General features: G+C 39.4%; 3 protein-coding genes across 3 annotated transcripts; 2 read left to right on the forward strand and 1 right to left on the reverse strand.

Moving 5' to 3' along the window:
• Positions 1-1,845: 1,845 nt before the first annotated feature.
• Positions 1,846-6,455, reverse strand: tmbim4 (transmembrane BAX inhibitor motif containing 4). Its single transcript, XM_035147926.2, has 7 exons — positions 6,283-6,455; positions 5,034-5,142; positions 4,274-4,379; positions 3,701-3,734; positions 3,497-3,614; positions 3,334-3,379; positions 1,846-2,784 (listed from the first exon to the last, which is right to left on the reverse strand). The coding sequence occupies exons 1-7, from the start codon at positions 6,371-6,373 to the stop codon at positions 2,578-2,580; spliced, it is 711 nt and encodes a 236-aa protein (XP_035003817.1). The 5' UTR covers positions 6,374-6,455; the 3' UTR covers positions 1,846-2,577.
• A 3,396-nt stretch (positions 6,456-9,851) lies between these two features.
• Positions 9,852-12,956, forward strand: LOC118101655 (beta-2-microglobulin). The gene is made up of 3 exons (XM_035147579.2): positions 9,852-10,012; positions 11,141-11,413; positions 11,917-12,956. The coding sequence occupies exons 1-3, from the start codon at positions 9,949-9,951 to the stop codon at positions 11,928-11,930; spliced, it is 351 nt and encodes a 116-aa protein (XP_035003470.1). The 5' UTR covers positions 9,852-9,948; the 3' UTR covers positions 11,931-12,956.
• A 1,305-nt stretch (positions 12,957-14,261) lies between these two features.
• LOC118101324 (beta-2-microglobulin) lies at positions 14,262-17,111 on the forward strand. Its single transcript, XM_035146973.2, has 4 exons — positions 14,262-14,445; positions 15,263-15,535; positions 16,665-16,702; positions 16,815-17,111. Exons 1-3 carry the CDS (start codon positions 14,385-14,387, stop codon positions 16,673-16,675), a joined length of 345 nt encoding a protein of 114 aa, XP_035002864.1. The 5' UTR covers positions 14,262-14,384; the 3' UTR covers positions 16,676-16,702; positions 16,815-17,111.
• The last annotated feature ends 3,101 nt before the right edge of the window (positions 17,112-20,212 follow it).

Raw genomic sequence — 20,212 nt, forward strand, 5'->3', positions numbered from 1 at the left:
CGCTATTGTCACTGACATTAACATATAGTGTTATTTGGTGTTAAAAATATGGCTGAAGTGTCTAAACCACATACACCTCACAGTCCACACAGTCAGAGAGTAGAGCCGACCAGGAAACACTTCAAACCAATTCAGTTTCCTCAGGCCTGATACGTTCTTATTCGTTCAGCTACGTTAGGCCCAGCTACATCGGAATGCTCCATCCATTGCAATTTTTTAAACCAGATAGAATCTCAAGGCTCTATGTAAAGCTGTCAACATACAGAACATGTCTGTAACACTGATGCATAGACAGCAGTCTTCACTAAGTCGAGAGCTCTGCTGCCACACAGTGCTCAAGGCTGTCAGGCTTTTACAAACTGGTTGTGTGATTCAAACTAGTTGATATTGAGGATTTAGAGGACTACAGGTGCACATTCTAATTGATTTTAGGCATTTTAATTGTCAGGACTCCAGACTGGTTCATTTTGATCCCTCTGCTCCTCCCATTTTTTTTATCTAGCCACCAGATGTCTCCACATTTCCCCCTGTCCCAGTCACCTGACTCCCCACACATCATGTATACACCTAACCGGAATAGGAAAGTATCACTGGAAATAATTAGGCAGAAAATCTTCTGTGGATAAGCAAGAGACATTTATTAGCATTATGAGTGAGGGAGAAATCTGATGATTAACCAACCTGTGATAAAAGATTGACTTTAGTGTACATACAATTATTATTATAGTCTTATAAACCACTCAAAGTCTCATTCACTCACAGATTCATAGATAACATGTCAGCACAGTTAGGCTCAGTGTCTTGCCCGAGGACACTTCGGACTACAGACTGAACGATCCGGTGACCGACCACCTCCTGAGCCACAGCCGCCCTTTAAAAAAAGGTCAGGACTTCCGAATGAATGAGCTGCCAAGTCTCTTCTTCAAATAGAGAAGAGACGAGGAAAAAAGTGGTTGATTTCAATCTCTATGAGATGTTTATTAATAATAATTACAAATATTTAGCATTGTGCAAATATTTGTTTCAATAAAAGACATCAGTGGATTTAGTTTTTGTTTCCAATAATTATCAGTCTTCTCGTGTTATTCTGAACTCAAGTGATGGAATAAGAGTATGAATGCATCACTGTCAGAATTAAATCATATTTGTTCAAATAACATGAAACTGTATTAGTTGTTATATATTTATTTAGTGTGGTAATTTGGAAGCTCTGTTTTGAAACCAGAAAGCCTGGAACTGTTTACATCAGTAACTAAATTATAAACTGTTAGAGAAATGACATCAGAGGCTAAACGAGTTTGAGCATTTGGAAAATTCTATTCTACATTACTACATTATGTGAGGTAATTTTCTGACTTCATAGTGATGTCACAATGACATAATTCTTACCGTTTGATCATAAATCATTTGTTCAGTCTATATGAGCTTTAGGTCGTGTCTATAGTCCTACAAGATGCAGTGATACATGGAAAATGCGTTACGTCACTTATCATATGACGGGAAATTGTTTGTAGATATTATCTTGGAATTCTGATATTTTTTACCTTTGAACCTGAATGATCACCTCCATCAGTAATCATGTGGCGATACCCTTGAGCAGCTTTTCCATCATGCAGGGTAAAAATTATTTAAAAAAATATTTTCTCTCTCTCTCTGTGAGAATAATAGTTTGGATTCTCACAGTAAATAATTTATTGTCACTGTTTGGTTTGTACCATGCATGGTCGTGCACTATTGTAGCTTTAAAAAGAAAAACAGCATCTCGTCTTTTTTAATTAAATCTGAAGCGATGCTGTCCCAACACTCACCCATCTCTTGCTGCTTGAGATTGATACAATCAGAGGATAGAATCACGTAATATTTATTAAGAACCTACAGATTCAACTCTTCATCCACTTTAATGCTTAACAATCAGAGTTTGGCTCCCCGGGGTTACATTCACGTCATAAAAATACAATATGTACAATCACAGGAATCAAAAAACCCAGGCATGCACCAAACCCTTCATGAAAAACCAGCATACAGTGTGTCATCTTCTTCTTATATATTGTACAACATTAACATATGTGAGGAATGCAGGTCACTGGTGGAATATTAACAAGTTATTTATGACATTGGAAACATTCAACAATAAATTTAATTTGAGAATATATTAGTAAAATCCCTTTTGAGATGTACGTAATGATACTTAAGAAAAGGGCAAACAAAACAAGGTAAGCAGCCATCTGGCCAATTGGCTAGTGGGTTCTAAAATAATGTCTACGTTTAAGTCATTGAGCTGTCTCATAACATGAGGAGTAAATTCTGGTTTCAAAACAAATCACTTCACTGATAAGGACATCCTCAATTTAAAAGAAATCAGCAACCACAAATAAAAAGAAGCAAGTCCCACAGCCAACTGGAAAGAGTTCACCAACCACTGAGTTATATTTTACTTTATTTCATTTAAGACGATTCCTCCCTAAAATGTCACTTCTTATTTACGTCAGGACAGCAGAACTCACATGAACACAAGACAATCACAGCACGGCCGTATCTGTGGCTTTCCAGTAAGGCTCAATATGGTGTCTGCAGCTCTCAGTGCTTCTTCATGGAGTCGAGGAGACGCAGGATGTGCAGGAAGAGGTTGACGATGTCCAGGTAGAGGTTGATGGAGGCCAGGATGTGCTCCTCAGGGGAGAGCTGCTTCATTAGCAGGAAGGTGTCGTAGATGATGAAGCCGCAGAAGACCAGAGCCCCGGCAGCGGACATTACCACCTCGGTGCTGTCGCTGTTGAAGAAGAACTGCAGCGACAACAGAGTCAGCATGGAGCGGGGTGAGGACTGCATCTTAGGCTAGATCCATACTACAGAGGATTTGTTTGAAAGCGCATCACCTCTGCTACAGACATGCCTGGCGTCCACACTACTCTGGAGATTTAGAGCTGCTAAAACAGTTTGGAAATGCAGCTGGCCACATTTTAGTTTGAAACTCTGGGGCTGTGTTTTATTCTGGACAGGCAGAAATGGAGATGTTTTTAAAATGATGACATAAACACAAGCAAACGTTTGCTGATTGGGTCATTTCGGTCATGAAATACATAGCCAAAATGCTTGAGTGGACAGAGATCGGTTTAGTTTGAAAATGCACTTTTGAAACAAAATCTTAGTTGTATGGATGAAGCCTTAGATGGATCGGATTGTTGGCAATGTACTGAGCTGTGTATCTCCTCTACCTCAGTGATGAAGATGCACAACTTTACCTCACCCTGTCTTTCACTCTTTCAGTCTTTTTCTCCCCTTTCATTACTGTCATATGAAACAGACATAATCATGTCAGGAAATTCCACTCACCCTCATGAAGCCTGCGATGAGGAGGATCCACAGGCAGGCGAACAGGCTGTAAGGTCAGAACAGACAGGACAGTGTAAGTCTGAGGGTGTACCCCCAATAGAGCAGCATTGAGTTCAAAAAAACATTGTGCAACCACTTGTAACAGGAGCCGTGACGCACGCACCCAACTCCCAATTTGCTGAAGTCTCTCTTGGACTGGAAGGTGTAGGCTGTCAGTCCAGCAAACACAGCACAGGTCAGGCACAAGGCTTGCAGCACAGTGGAGTATTCATAGAAGGTCACTGTGGAGAGGAAACTGCAGTCAGGACAGTCTGCCAACAGGCTCAGAGGATGGAAACTAACTAAATCCCTGAAAAGAGGTACTTACCGGCTGTGGCCACAGAAACCGCCTCCAGCAGGGTCTGCGAAAAACACACAATTAATGGCACTTGTAGTTTGTAAGTTAAAGTGTCTGTAAAGGTCAATGCGCACCTAATCCATTATCTCAAACTGGTAAATATGGACATAATTGGAAAGGGGTAAATATCCTATACCTGAATGTTACGCAGACCCTCCTCAAATCTGGTATCAACATCTGTCCTTAATGATCCAATCACAAGTGTAAACGCAACCAAATATCTCCTGAATGTATCCTTATCTCTCAAATCACATTAGGAGCTTGTGGCCGCCAACACAATAGCAACACTGCCCACCACATAATGATTAATATTTTATTCAAATGGGTAAAATCCCCTTCTGTAGTGCACTGATTTACTCAGCCCCTCCTGATATTCAGGATGCATTTTAATATCAGGTAAGAACAGACAAAGAGCTATGATTGAATCTCTTTGGACGGATGTTAACACCAGGTCTGAACTAGTGGGCCTTTCTCTAATACGAAGCTAGTGAGATAAAACAATTCAGTATTCAACATACTGGAAACCAAAAAGAAAAGGCTTACAAACACAAGCAGCAGGTAGAGGTTGACTGGATGTTTGTGCCTGTACACGGCCAGGGCCAGCAGGAGAACCAGAGAGCCCAGAGCCGAAACCAGAACCACGGCAGGACTGAGGAAGGAACCACACCACAGTCAGACAACAGCAGCAGCACAACATCATCATAAAAGGTGTAACCAAGCAACATATCCAAATTCAGTTTTCATGTAAGAACAGATGTTTTCAATAACATTTACAATAGGACAATACAAACATACATTCAAGTATCTCGCTTTGGAAACACATTATAAATCAAATCCTGCTACTATGAAGTGGTAGGAACATCTCACAATCCCCAAAACAATCTGCAATATTAAGTGAGGGAAGGAGGATGAAGGGATGTGGGTAGGGATGAGGAAAGGAGGGAAGAGAGGATGGAGGGATGAGGGTAGGGATGGGGGAAGGAGGAGAGTGGATGAAGGTAGGGATGAGGGAAGGAGGATGCATGGATATGGGTAGGGAAGGGAAAGTGCAGGTCAAAGAGTCTGAGATAAATAGAGTGTGGTGAGTTGACCAGGTATATGTCAGATTGACAGGTGATTAGAGGTGTGGTTAAGGCATGGCCTAGCTCCCAAATTCAACTTAACTAGTGAACTTCATTTAATTAAAGGTGCTGTTATGGATACAGAGTGAAAGGACCATACAGTAAAAGGCCCGTGCAAGAAACTGTTGCATTATCATCTTGACATTCAGTCCTTTGCATCTTTGTTAGAAAAACTCCCTCACCTTGCGTGGACGAAGTCCTTGATGGTTTGGGAGAACATGAAGAGAGCGGAGGTGGCTGTGGTCAGAATGATCTGCAAGCTCAGGAGGCTGTACACCTTCCTCAGGAAGTCTGATCGATGAAGACAGCAGTGGGGACCCAGCGTTACAACAACTTACACGTATTTATGAACCAGAGGTTTACAGAGAATACCCTTCATTTACCCAACAACAGCAGCAGTTACAAATATTTTGTGGTGTGTGGGTGTGTGTGTGTGTGGTCTAGGTATTACTCATGTTGTTAAACTAGATTAGGGTTAGGCATGAATTGGTCATGGTTAAGGATGAGGTTTTGGTTAGTCTGCCCACAATGAACAGGAGTCAATGCGAATGAGGTGTGTGTGTGCATGTCTATCTATAGTTATGAGGGCCAATTTTGGTTCCATACCATCATTGTGAGGACATTTTGACTTTGTGAGGACATATTGGCTGGTCCTCACAAAGGCTTGTTTGAGGGTTCAGAGGTTTTTAGTCGTGATGGTTAAGGTCAGGGTAAGGGGCTATGGACTCACAACAATAAAGAGACAAGTGTGTGTGTACGTGAACATGTCTAAGTTCTAAGTAAATGGTCGTGTCGAGTCTGCACCAGTATAACCAGCTTGTTCTACTCAAAATGAACTTGCCCAGTGGGGATGTAAAGCTAACAACGTCAGCTACAGCTTTTACGTCGTACGCTCGCTACGTAACAAAAACAAACCCCAAACCGGAAACAGCATATAAACACTGACAACGTTGAAAACAGTGCTATCTCCCAACCAGTGCTCGTCTATCCAGCTAACACGGTCCAGCCTCTGCTAGCATATGTGGCTGTTGACGCTATAACAACAATACAGTGGTGATCATGTTCAGTATTTATCATTCAGTATTTATATACGCTCTTAAAATCGGTTTCCACAGCCGATATCCTGTTCACCATCCTTTTACATCCGTATACTCTTACTCTTTAATTTGTGTACACTGCACTGTTATTTAACTGTCAGCGGACATTTTACATTGCACTAATGTCATCATTGTGTCTTTCTGGTTTTCACTTGTGTGTCGACAATGCTCCATGCGCCTTTGAGTTGCACTCCGGGGACAGGTAAAGTGGTTTGGTATTAAATTTAATTTTTTTTTTTTATTTTAAGCTGTAAACGTAAGCCTTGGCTAGCTTAGCCTCGGCTAACGGGGAAAGATGCTGTCAACGCTACAAACCTCACATCTCTCTACTCACCCATTCGAACCTGGACACTCGCTGTAGCAACGTTGGTGCCATAGTTGAAGTCGTCTTCAATGGAAGACCTGGGGTATTTTTCGGTACTCATCTTGTCGCTGCTTCGTTGCTAACGCTCAGCTGGAAAACACTGGACTCAGCAGAACCCGGAAGCGATGTGACGCTAAGATGATGACGACGCGCCCCTCCCTTGCCTCTGATTGGGTTAGGTTTAGGCAAGAAGAGCGATGATTGGTCGGATTGATATAATATAATATAATATAATATAATATAATATAATATAATATATAATATAATATATAATATAATATAATATAAAATATTGTAATATAATTAGGGTTGTCAAAATTAACGCGTTAACGAGTGATGATTAATTTGTGGAATTAACGCGTTAATTGTTTTAACGCATTAACGCATGCGCAGAATGACCCGCTCCGTGTACCCGCCCCCCCTCACTCGCTCAGAGCGACACACGCAGTGAGATCAGAGCTCGGTCACGTGATTTAGAAGAACAGTGAAAACACCGAGTTTCTCTGGTCTCAGCTGCTCAGAGATCAGCTGCGTCATGATCAGAGCAGAAACTGCGGTTGGTTTGTTTGTACCGAGCTGCAGATCCTGTGTCCGCCTCCACTCTGCCAATAAACACTCAACATTGGTTATCAGGACCCGATCAGTACATGAAGTCACGTTGTGTTTGTTTGATTCGCTCCAGAGTTCATGAGGCTGCATTTAAAAACATCATGAAAAATGACGTGACGCTCACAGTCAGGACCCAGTGTTAAAATGAGCGCAGCGACACGCAGACATGATCCGACTCCATCGATTCAGAACCAAACACATGACCGTACGTCTGTCACCTTAATCATCCCAATAAAAAATGAACTACGAACGTGAACTAGTTTCTTTTTCATCTGCACGGACTGAACTTGGAACTCGTTCTTTTTAAGTGTGATCTGGCTCAACACTGCTTCTGCAGATGGGCTCAGATTCAGATGTCATGTTCACATTTAATTGTGTAAAGGTTTGGTTGTTTGTTTGATTTAATAAAGAAAAGAAAAAAGTTTTATTCAACCATCATATATTTGCTAAAAAAAATTTAAAAAAAGAGCAAAGGCTAAGATGGCCCAATTGTTTAGGATAAAGGTCATCTTTGAGTTTGATAAAAAAAAAAAGTTCTAAATAACATCCTATGTCTGCTCAGAGGCATAGCAAAGAGACAGCCACATTTAGTTATGGTGTTGTGTGTTTTAGTTTGTTTTATTTTATTTTTCAATCTTAATAACTCTATCATTTGGACTTGTCATCAATAAAAAAACAAAAATGTTAAATGTATGTATCCGCCCTCATTTATCTTTCAGTTCCCACAACAATATACAGAGAAAATGGGGATTTTTCAGCATTTAGAAATGGTGATTAATTGTGATTAAAAATTGTAATCGTTTGACAGCCCTAAATATAATATAATATAATATAATACAATTTAATACAATTAAATACAATTTAATACAATATAATATAATACTTTGATTGGTGAATTTACAACTGTACATATGAAAGGTTGCTCCACAGCAGCCAAGATGAACTAATATCGTTATCAGCTAAATACTTAATCAAAAGATTAGTATTTTAAGATGAACCAAAACTAGAGGCAATTCAATGAAACTCAGCACTTCAAGTAATGCAAAAAAAGTTTCTGCTGTGATTAACTTGCTGAAACACCTCACAGTCTTATTAGTGTAGAGACAAAATAAAAAAAGAAGATTCATGAAGAAAGAAAGAAAGAAAGAAAGAAAGAAAGAGATAAATAAAGAAAGAATATAATACATTCACATTATCCTTGAGTGGGTTACAGGATAAAATGTGTGTGAATGTGTTTCGGTTGTGTTTTGGTTTTAAGGATAATAAAAAACAGGTTCACCAGGATTGGCAAATAGATAACTCATTGACACATGAATAAGTTTAAGGAACACCCATAGTGGACCAATTCAATTATCACCATGCTCTATCCAATACAATATTCCTGAGGAGAAAAAGAGTGCTTATCATGACACTTGAGCTTGTTTATGAAAGTTTGAATCATTTTTTTTTAAAGTTGTCTTTTCTTCAACCAAAGGTTCAAAGAAAGGGAAGAAGGATCTCATCTTTTAGATAAACTACATCATCAGGATGTATGTATACAGAACACAAGGCAGGGAATGAGGGTACAGTCTGTTGGGCTTGTGTAAGAGTTGATGCAAGAGTCATATGTGAAAGAGAAAGATAAAACAGGCCTATTATCTTTTTGATTTGGTGGCATTCCCCTCAGCAGTCCGGATTTACTTTCGATTTCGAGCTCCCCCATTCTCTGCTGTGATAGCAGCATCACCCCCCACTGGCTATAGAGTGTTTTGCTAGAAAGATAATGCAGTCTCTACCGTTGCTCCCTTTTCTGGTCACTGGACAATCAAATCAATCAAAACTTTATTTATATCGCACCTTTCAAACTAATGAATTGTAGTTCAGAGTGCTTCACAAGCGATTGACATAATGTTTAAAAAAAAGGATTAATAAGTTCAGAGACCAATGCACTGTAAAACATACAGTAAATGATAGTAAAATAAAATGTTAATAAAATAAGAAAGAAAGAAATAAGAAGAAGAAATTTATTATAAAATGGATTTAAAAAAGAATAACAGATATTATCAGAATATTTAAAACCAGTTCAAATTCTTTAAAAAAAAAGCCACAAATATTATACAAATTATAAAACACCACACGAAAGCCAGGCTGATAAGATGGGTTTTTAGTTTACATCGACAGCTTCTCTCAGATCCTCTGGAAGGCCGTTCCGCCGTCTTGGAGCGTAATGGCTGATGACAAATGCAAAACAATAACTCAAGAGGGCCCCGCCCTGCTTGTGCTCAGTTTCACTTCTATTTCACATTTAGTTTTTAATTTCTCATATGCTTGAGGACAAAAGGCAGCTGTGGTCTCCGGAGCAGCTCCAGTGCCTGCTGCCAGACCTCCTCCAGAGTGGAACTCCACAAGTGGGAGGATGAAGCTGGGAACTTCCAAAATAAAGTCCCTCGTTAGGTGGAGAGAGCCATCGAACTCATCAATCCAAAATGGCCCATGGGAGCTCGTTTGAGTTGAGACAAGGCGACTGCAAGGGCCACAGCAGTGTTATTGTTTTCCTCTTCAACGAATCATTCACTGAGCACACGAACAGTGACTCTAATGTTCTAAAAGAAATACAGATAATAATATATCAAATAAATGAAAAAGGGTGTAGTAACATATTAGACTACTTCACACTACACTTGAGAAATTGTACCCAATAAAATCTCTTATCATTAAACTCGAAGCTCTTCCTGTTGTGGGGTCTGGAGGTCAGCTTGTGCAACTCAAAGCAATTCCCTTTTTCTTTTTTTCTGCAGTCTCATGAAGGAAGGTGGAGCCAGTTCCCACAACCACACTGTCCTCATGGAACCAAACCTGTGTGATCCTGTTTGACCTAGTAACAATGTGATGGGGATTAATGATTGGCTGGTGCCCTGTTGTGGGCGGTGTCAGGCAGTTTACATTTCATTACCCTGCTCCGGACACTTTCACTTTAGTCCAGCTTCACGAACGGTGTGGATGTGCGCAATTTCTCCGAGCTCCTGGACAACAAAGACTTGATCAAACATGAAGTTTGCTCTGTGCCTGGCGGCTCTGGCGGCCGTCTACTGCTCCGTGGACTCCACATACAGTGAGTACCTGTTTAAATCTGTCTCAGCCCCTGAAACTTCCACTTCGTCAATTCACTGAAGAATTCCAGAAACCACGTCTGTAGTCAAACGGCCTTCAGGGTGGTGAACTGCATCACAGATTACTATATCTATTATCACAGATTAACCAGGGTGTGCGTGTCTGATGGTAAATGTAGGGAACACAAGGCAGACGGTAATAATGTGTATTAATCTGTCTCAGAAGATTGTCAGTCGCCCAAAGGAGAATGTAAAATTAGATTTATGTTAGTATAATATGCTGGAGGAAAAATTATAAAACATAATGGTTTTGAAGTGCGTGGAATTCCCCCTGCGTATTCCAGTCTGCATTTAGTTTCGATTCCAGTAAAAGGTAAAAAAGGAGAGCAGCACCCTCCACTGGCACACGGAGGCACTGCTGAGTTTTGAGGGCGTATTTCTTAAGTTTTAGATCCTTGTGGCACCATGTCAAATCGAGAGGGCCTCGCCTGTGGGTAAAAAGCACAACAACAGCCTGCTCTCCCTTCGGTTGGGGATACAAGACTTTCACGGCTCACACCATCAGACTGAGAAATAGCTTTTTTCCCTTCCCTTTGCCACAAGACTCTAACTAAATAGTAGAATCCCTCCTGCGCACTTCAACAATCTGTGTTGCGTTCAGCCGTATACGATTGCTCCGTACTTATTTATGTAATTGTAATGGGTGTGCTTATTCATTTTGTAAAAACATTTTTTATTCTACTCTGTGTATCTCTTTATATTATTATCGTCATTCTGTTTTGATTCCCTCCCTCCCTGCAAATGTTTGCCCACACAATTATGCTTGTATAACCGGTCGGTCAATAAACCTGGAGGATGGGACTTGATTCTACCAAAAGATATTTCCTTATTTGGCGCCTTGGTGATGGTGGAGAGGCCGACAGCGCCGCCTAACGTGTCAGAGCAAAATCACCTCTAGGTTGAGACGAGGAGACTGTGAAGGCCGCAGATTTTCACCACCGAATATTCAATCACTTGTGAAAACAGCACACACTCAGGCTCCGCTGATGTGTTTTTTTATTAAGTTGCGCTCAATAAAATAGGATGGTTTATGGGAGTTGATCTAATTTCCTTCTCCTCGTTGCCTTCAGGTTCACCCAAGGTCCAGGTGTACAGCAGTGCCAAAGGAAAGTTCGGAGAGGGCAACACCCTGATCTGCAACGTGAGGGACTTCCACCCACCTGACATCACCATCGAGCTGCTGCAGGACGGAGTGGCGATCCCTCAATCCATGCAGACGGACCTGTCCTTCAAACAGAACTGGCAATTTCATCTGATGAACACCGTGCCCTTCACTCCCCTCGATGGACACAAGTACAGCTGCAGGGTCACCCACGTCAGCAGCGTTAAACACTATGGCTGGGGTGAGTTGGGGTCAGCCGACGTGTGTGTGGAACAGTCTAGTTGCCAATACAGCATGTGCCACAGCCAAAATATGCATACAGCACTTGGAAGATATAAATGATTTCAATAAATGTGAGAGAGCACACGTTTACCTAGGCTGAAATGTGTTTAAGGAAAGAAAGAAAGAAAGAAATTATGTCTTCATGCAAGTAAAATATAAGAAAGAAGGAAAGACAGGAAGAATATATGTCTTCATGCAGGTAAAGTACGTCTTCATGCGAGAAAGAAAGAGAAAGGAAATATTTTTTCATGCAGGTAAAATAGAAAGAAAGAAAGAAAGAAAGAAAGAAAGAAAATATGTAAATAAAACGGCAGAATCCTCAGTGATTAATAGTTATAGATGTGTCCAGTCAATATTTCAATCTAAATATTAAAATATAATCCAATGACATGTGAAATTAAAGTGTTGGCTCATGAGATGAATATAATCCTCTATATATTTTTCTTTTTTGTTGTTTTACAGAGCCAAACATGTAAAAGTAAGCCCAGCTTGGTGAGTGGACTTCTTCGGCGAGGCTTCTCCACCAGCAGGGACGTCACACCTGAGCGCCGCAGCAGGATGTCGTTGCGTTCTGCTGCCCGACGCCGTGCCGTGATGTTTCTCCTCGTGGAGGAGCCTGTCCAGGTGACTTGGCTCCAGCTACAGTGACGATTAATCTTCACATCTTCAATCAAAAGGATCCCAGACGCTGACAGCTTTTCTTGCTTTTCTATTTTTCACAGAACCAAACAACAAAATCTTATTGAGGGAACTATTATTGTTAAATGAAGAGAAGAATGAACAGGGCATGCTGGCAATTTAGTCCTTTGTAATTTAACAACTTATTTTCCAGCCTTTGATAGTGACGATTGCGTGTATATGTTTTTAAGAAGTAAGGAAATGTGCTTGTTTATTGATCTTATTGGCTAACATTTAAATTTGTGTGTGACCTTAACTGTTTTTCTTTCCTAAATTGGGTATTCAAATGTAAACTGCTCAGACAAATGATAGATTCATGGGTTGTTCTTTCTGCGCTTGATGGTATGCGGGTGTTTTCCTAGTGGGTCAGTTAAGAGTTTTGTTTATTCTCACTACTAAATAAATGTCCCTTAAAAATATATCTACGTATTCACTTTTTAGATCCAAACCTCTACAATTCACACATTTTATTCGACAAATATGTGTCATTATGTTAAATTTGTTTATGACCATTGCAGTCACTTATTGTGATGTGTGGCTGTTTGAATAAAGGGTTCCACCTGAGACATGTACATGACATGTCTTCACTGGGCAGTCTCATACTGATTCCATAGTTGTCTCATGTATTAATAATTGATATGAATAATTGATGACGGCCACTGTTCTAGTTGCTCTTTGAGTTTAACTTTATCAATAAAAAATGCTCAAATAAACCAGGATACCAGGTGATGGCAACAACAACGTTAGATATGTTTTCCATTTTTCATTGGGTGAGAACTTACTTTATGAATAAAATGACGAATAAAAGGATTTTGGTTTGATAATCACATCTTTCTGGTGAATCTTTTCTTTCCTAAGGACAATGTTTTGTGCAGTATCTGTGTTTGTGTGCGTCAGTGCTAATATGACACCTAACAACACACCCATGGAAACAATGGACTGTCAGGCCATGACAACTCAGGGAGCTCAGGTAAACATGCGGACAACTTCCATGGTTACACATTTACTGATTTTAAAAATGCAGTCACACATTTTTAAGGACGGCATTCACTTCCATTTGCTTCCCTTCACTCTTCACAATGAAACACGTGTGTCAAATACCACTCCTCCAGTATCACCACTATCCTCCTGCTTACTAATTAAAATGTAATTTTCATGAAAATATTTGGACATTTGTAGTTCCAACATTGAAACAATAGAACATCTTATTTTTTCTTGTGGTTTACTTACTTTACTCTCTGGAATGCTTTCCAGTACTTATCAAAATAATCCAGTTCTAAAACATGAAAACATAAAATTGCCTATTTAGAGTTTGTGAAAAATAATTATATTATTTTAGCAAAGATTTTCCTACACAATTGTTTCCTAGAGAGAACCCCTCTTTGTGTGTTCAAATTTCCCTGTGTGTGTTTGTGTTTTGAATTATATATTCTATATTGTCCTATTGTTTCCAATCACTTTTAGATATTGTGTTATGTGTCATTATGATTTAGACGTCCCTTATTGTTTGTTAATACATCTGAATTTGAGTAAAAACAACATAAAGACAACTTTTTTTCTTAAAAACAACTTTATGTTAAGTGTACAAAGATACATTTCAAACCACATGTGGCATTTAGCAGTGACAGACATCAGACACACATTATTTCACAAATACAAAAAATACAAACGCATAGAGGGGGGTATTTTTTTTGGGGGGGGGGGGGGGAATAAATTAAAAAGAGGAGTGAGAAAACAGAAACTCATAACACTCTTCTTCTCTATTAATCTCAGCGATAAGAGGTTATGACACAGTTCCTTGTTAAATATATTGAAGTTTTTCACAATCTGATCGTCTGCAAAAATGCCTTCCCGAGGATAATAACTACATTAATTGCGAAGTCATGAGTTCTAAAAAGCAATCCATACACGACATGTCCCCATGCCGAACACAGAGAAGCTGTTACACTTAGGAAATAACATATATAAATATAAAAAAGCAACAAGAACAGACAAGTTAATGTAACTGCGCAACAGCGAGCAACATGTCGGACGGACTTCTACCTAGTAACAGCTCTTGTTTTTCTATTGGTGTAGACGCGCCCTCTGTGGTGTGTGCGGGGGTTGGGGAATGTCCTGGTTTACTGCTTTGCCTCGTAGCTCCACCCTCAGATCACAAGGAAACATTTGACTTTCGGTTTGGTCCGGGACCAGCTTTACCATCTGTAATAGCAGAATAAAGATTAAACATCTTTCCCAGCACGGGTGAAATCATGCGGGACTTAATCTTTATTCTCCTATCGGCTGTGGTCTGCTCTTCACTGGCCAAGGAAGGTACGTACCTCGACTTCAGTCCGTGTTTATGTTACAATGTCCGTTCAGGTGCCGTCGAGTGAAATGGCAGCGAGGCCTTCCGACACGTTGACTGCGTACCACCGTGTCAAATATGAAGAAGTAAAGTTCAGTATGTTACAAATACAAATATTGTTTCTCAGATGAGCAAAACTTGTTCATGTTAAAGGATCAGTGTGTACAATTTAGGTGAAAGGGATCTATTGACTATACAATAATAATATAAAGTGTGATCATCTAAATTGTACAAATTGTGGTTTTCTTTACCCTCGAATGGCCCCTTTATATGCAACACTATATAAGTGGACGGATTCTGTTGTTTGTACATCTGCTCTGAAGAAAGATTGAACTCATGAATAACAATATCGACCATTATGTCAGTAGTGAGTCTCTGTCAAGTCTCTGTTTTCAAATTCTCTGTTTGCTTTTCATTCTCTTCTTATTCCCTTTTTACCGACAATGATTCACTGACGGAAAAAACCCATCAATTATCTAAGTCAACCTACCGTGATGTCACCCACTGGTTTGGGAACTGACAAGTTTCAATTTCAAATTCGGTTTGCGCCATCTTGGTTTTGTTTGACAGCCAATGGCCAGAGGCATCAGTCACTACATAGTGAACAGAATATCTCGGAAAAAACATTGGAGGAATTTCTTAAAATTTTGGTGCAACTCCGTAGCCAATTCTCCGGAGTTTACCCACAGGTCATGTCTGAAAACTGCTTATGAGTAAAATCGAAATAAGTTAATCTTCTATCCGTTTTCATGAAATGTGTGACATCTTTTCCTTTTTTGGTAGATCGACCCAACGTTCAGGTGTACACCCGTCTCAAAGAAGAGTTTGGGAAAGACAACATCTTAATCTGTCACGTGACTTGCTTCTACCCGCCACTGATCACGATTGACCTGCTGAAGAATGGAGAGACAATTCCGAAAGCCAATCAGACAGACCTGGCTTTCGCGAACACCTGGAAGTACCACCTGACCAAAGCTGTGGCCATCACCCTGAACCAAGAAGACAAGTTCGTTTGCAGAGTGACCCACATGGGGAAGACCAACGATCACATTTTGGGTATGAGTCTGTCTATGTCCATCTCATGTCTTTTTTAATATTGACATCATGGCCATCATTAAGGGAATGGTTTACCAAAAAATGAAAATTCAGTCTGCCGATGGAGGGGCGGGGGGAAGCGTTTGAGTCCACAAAACAGTTCTGGTGTCTCAGGGGTAAACAGCGTTGCAGCCGAATCCAATACAATTGAAGCCAATTGTGACCTCTTCTTCAGACGTAATAAAACAACAGAAAAAAACACAACAATGCCTCCATACTGCTCGTGTGGTGTCATCCAAGTGTCCGGAAGCCCCGACACAAATTTTTCGGTGAACTATCCCTTTAAGTACAGCATTGCAAAATCAGGTTGTTCAAGGTTTACAAAGTATAATGGTTATATACTATATAACATGCATTCCACTACAGGAAACCACCCCATGAGTATACGTACCCTGGCATTAAGCAGAATTTCTAAATTTATCCTTTGTATAATTTCTCTTTTTACTTCTATTCTTATTTTTATTTTATATAATTGTAATTTTAAACACTCCTTACCACACGTATTTTTTTCTCTTCTTTTATTTTCAGTTAGTTTTCACTTCAATATATTGGAGTTATAAAACTTATATGAGAGCAACTGCTTATAACACTCCAAATAACTTAAGTTAATAACCGGTTTGTGTGTGAAATGTATATCTCGTGAACTGTTCATCTAATCAGCTTCACACTTGGTGTGTCAATTGGCAATTTCCCAAGGAAGTTGGTGGCATTTGGACACACAGTACGCTCAATATTAATACAAATGTAATAAACAGGTGACCAGCACTCTGTGGCAGTCAGGGGGGGGCAGTGTGCCAACCGTCATTCTGTGGACAGAGTTGAACAGGTCGTCTTCTATGTCCTCGGGTAAACTACAGCAGCAGTCTACAACTGGCAGTTTGTGGCCCAAAACTGGACAGCCACATCATTTTGATTATACGATTACGATTTATACGAGTTCCTGCAAAAGTTCCTAGTTCCCGGGGAAAGTCCCTGTGGTGGAAATGCAGCTGATAATGTTGTTGTGTTGTTATTTCTTTTGAACACTCCACAATTACAGTGGCCTAACTGTCCAGTTTCTCAACATGTGCTCGTGTTTTCCTCTCTACAGAACTTGACTAGTAACCTCTGTGGTCCACCATGTTCCAGGTATGTACCTTAATTATAGTCAATGTATTTTTTCAATTCAGTAAACATGAAATCTTTTCAGGAACTATCTGATTGATTTTTTTTTTTTTTATCCTTTGTTTGATAACCACAGGTCTGCTCAGTCTGGAGGAGGTGAAGAAGATTTAAATGTAAAATCTCTACTCTTGACTTTCATAACAAAAGTGAAAGTGTTTTCCGCAGATCAGTGAAATGCACTTGATCCAGCCTTAAATCGACTACGTTTACATAGACACCAATAGTCTGACTATTTAGCTTATTTTAGAGGGATAGTTCACCCAGAAATGAAAATTCACTCATTATCGACGTACCCTTATGCCGGTGGGGGGGTGGGTGAAGTGGTTGAGTCCACAAACCACTTTTGGAGTTTCAGGGGTCAACAGTGTTGCAGCCGAATACAATACAATTGAAGAAATTAGTGACTTATCTTCAGACGTAATAAAACAACAGAAAAAACACGACATGCCTCTGTGGGCTTGCGGACACTTGGATGACAACACGCGAGCAGTATGGAGACATTTGGGGTTTTCTGTTGTTTTATTACGTCTGTAGAAGGACTCACCATTGACTTCACTTGTGTTGGATCCTGCTCTAGAAAGTTTACCCCTGAGACTCCAGAAGTGCACTTCGCCCACCCCTCCATCGGCATAGTGGTGAATAGTTAATGAGTGAATTTTCATTCACTATCCCTTCAAGTAAAGCCCTATTGAGCTGACAAAAATACTCCATTCATATTCCTGTTCACGTGTTACAGCGCATTGTCTGATTACGACCTACATGTCGATGACGCAAAATGCTGTGAAAACTCCAGAAGAATGTTACAATTCAATTAAGATGCATAAATGTCTACATGCGATTGAGATTGGAACACTCCATGTGTCTTAATAGTTAAAACAATTTTCTGATTATCTTAACCTGAATAACGTCATACCTGGAATTAGCAATAATCGAAATTAAGACGTGGAGTATTCCAAGTGGCCTTATGTAGACATGTATACGTCTTAATGACTATATAACATCCTATCGGAGTTTTCGCAGCATTTGCAACATCCACCTTCAGTTACAGAATGCTGGACGTCAGAATCAGACTATGCTCTCTAACATGTAAACGGGAATATGAACTGAATATTCTTTTAGTTGCTCATGGAATCATCATAATAAGAATAATGTCCTATTCAGAATCAGGTCACTCGTCGGATTGTTGCTGTCCATGTAAACAAAGTCAATGTGTTTGTTTGTCTCCATCTAGATGAATCCCAAATTCTCAGGCATATTTAGGAGACCGATGTTTATGAGTATGTTTAATCTTGTGCAGCTTGAGTGAGTTTATGGGTTTGTTTGGCCTGAATCGGGCAAATAGGAAATCTCTTCCTGATGCAATCTCAAAGACAACAAAAAACCATATTCCATCAAAAGCATTTTATGTTAATAGAGATTTGACATCAGGAGCACATAAGCCATTGTAAGTTTGATTTATAATCATTGACTCAACACCCTCATGAAATGAAAGCTGAAGCACTACCGTATAATCACTGTTTTTTTTTAAATAATAACACATTTATGAAATAAATCCCTTCTTCACTGGGCCGTGTGCAATGTTTTTTAATTGATTGTTTTAAACGACAAAGAAAACTTCACCTGCCTGCATTTCAATTTTTTTAACAAAGAAAAATACAGGGTAATTTGATCCATCGCTGTAATAGCAGGAATAATTGATGGTGATATGAGGAAAAACTGAAATTCTCAATGTCACTGGATGCGTCCCATTAGGTAGATTTCTTTTTTTACATCAAACAGTTGAACCATGTAATTCCGGTGTAATATTGGTAAAAAATCACAAATCTGACTAGGTTTGTCTCCTGACAAACCTGTGTCTGGGTCACACCTCTTCCGACTATACCTTGAATAAAATTTGAAAACTAACAATTTAGTAGCACTTAAATGGCACTTACTTATAGCCCTTTGTAGTTTTGCTTTTTTAAAGAAATTGTACTTTCTTGATTCTTGTTGTTCTGGGTTTGTACCCTCATGGTTGAATGCACTTATTGTAAGCTTTTGGATAAGATGAAATGAAATGAAATGTAATCTCCTGGAATTTTATTATTCACTCAGTTCACACACATAGATCTCACAACACATACAGTAGTTCTCACAACACATAGTCAACGCATAGTTCTCACACAAACTCTCAAACACACACACACACAGTTCAACTCTTCACACACACATTTCTTCGTTGTATCTGCATAAAAAGTATACATATGACCTTCCTTGCAATGAATAAAATCCTCTTAAAAGACTTATTACTCTCGAATCTCTTTATTTCAGAAGTCTCACCAGGTCAAATTTCCATCACAACCACAAACGACCAGTCTTTCACTGAAGTTAAATCCAGGCAACGTACAGGGTCAATTAAACGTCTTTTATCCTGAACAATTTGGTGACACTATTTTTGCTGTAGAAACGGAGATTGAAACTGCAGTATAAATGCTTGATTCAGGACAACAGAACTACAAGTACCCAATGCACTCTAGGTTTAGCGTGTATAGCACTTATTACTTTACTAATGTGGAAAAAACTTTCTTTTCATATCACAAAAAACACTATAACAAAACGTAAATTAAAAAATATATTGTATTTACAGTTAGGGAAAGCTGTATATTTTGTGACAACTGCATTTATTATTTTGTCCTCCAACTGCACGTGGTAAAAGTTAGTTTATGGTTTAATGAGCTCAAGGTGCACAATAACCCTGGTATCAGACTCAAGCTTTGTCCTGAAAACAAAGAATAGTAGTTCACAGAAGTCATAAAGCACGCAGGCTAGATAGATAGATAGATAGATAGATAGATAGATAGATAGATAGATAGATAGATAGATAGATAGATAGATGGATGATGGATAGATGGATAGATAGATAGATAGATAGATAGATAGATAGATCGATAGATAGATAGATTAGTAGAGTGACTGTAATTTAGGGGCTTTCCTTCTTTGTTGTGATAGCGTGAGTCTACTTGCTGACTCACAGACCCGTCATGTGGGAGGAGGGAGACTGCCCCCTACATTTGGAGTGAGCTCATATTCAAATATTTGTGGTACATGTTGAAATGACCCAAAGCTAGGGGACGGGAGGTTGCCTATTTATTTAATTATTATTAATTTACTTTATCAATATTGAATGTACCGCATGTCCAGATCGCACCAACCTCGGCACTGCTCTTCCCATGACCACTAAGATTACACATGACACGCGTGAAGCCGATAAGATAAACAGTTCATGAGATATATGTCCCAGATACAGACAGGCAGACGTTTGTGGAATTAGCAGGTACTGTAGATGTCAATGGGATTGTGAAAATATCAATTTCATATGAACAAACATTGGTTCAAAAGAAAAACATTTTAGCATTTTTTTATACAAGTGGGAATTGTGTAAGAAGTTCAGTCTGATATATTAATTTGATCATTATTGTTTTGGATTTCATTTAT

This window comes from Hippoglossus stenolepis, chromosome 22 (genome assembly GCF_022539355.2).
Source record: "Hippoglossus stenolepis isolate QCI-W04-F060 chromosome 22, HSTE1.2, whole genome shotgun sequence".
Lineage (NCBI taxonomy): Eukaryota > Metazoa > Chordata > Actinopteri > Pleuronectiformes > Pleuronectidae > Hippoglossus > Hippoglossus stenolepis.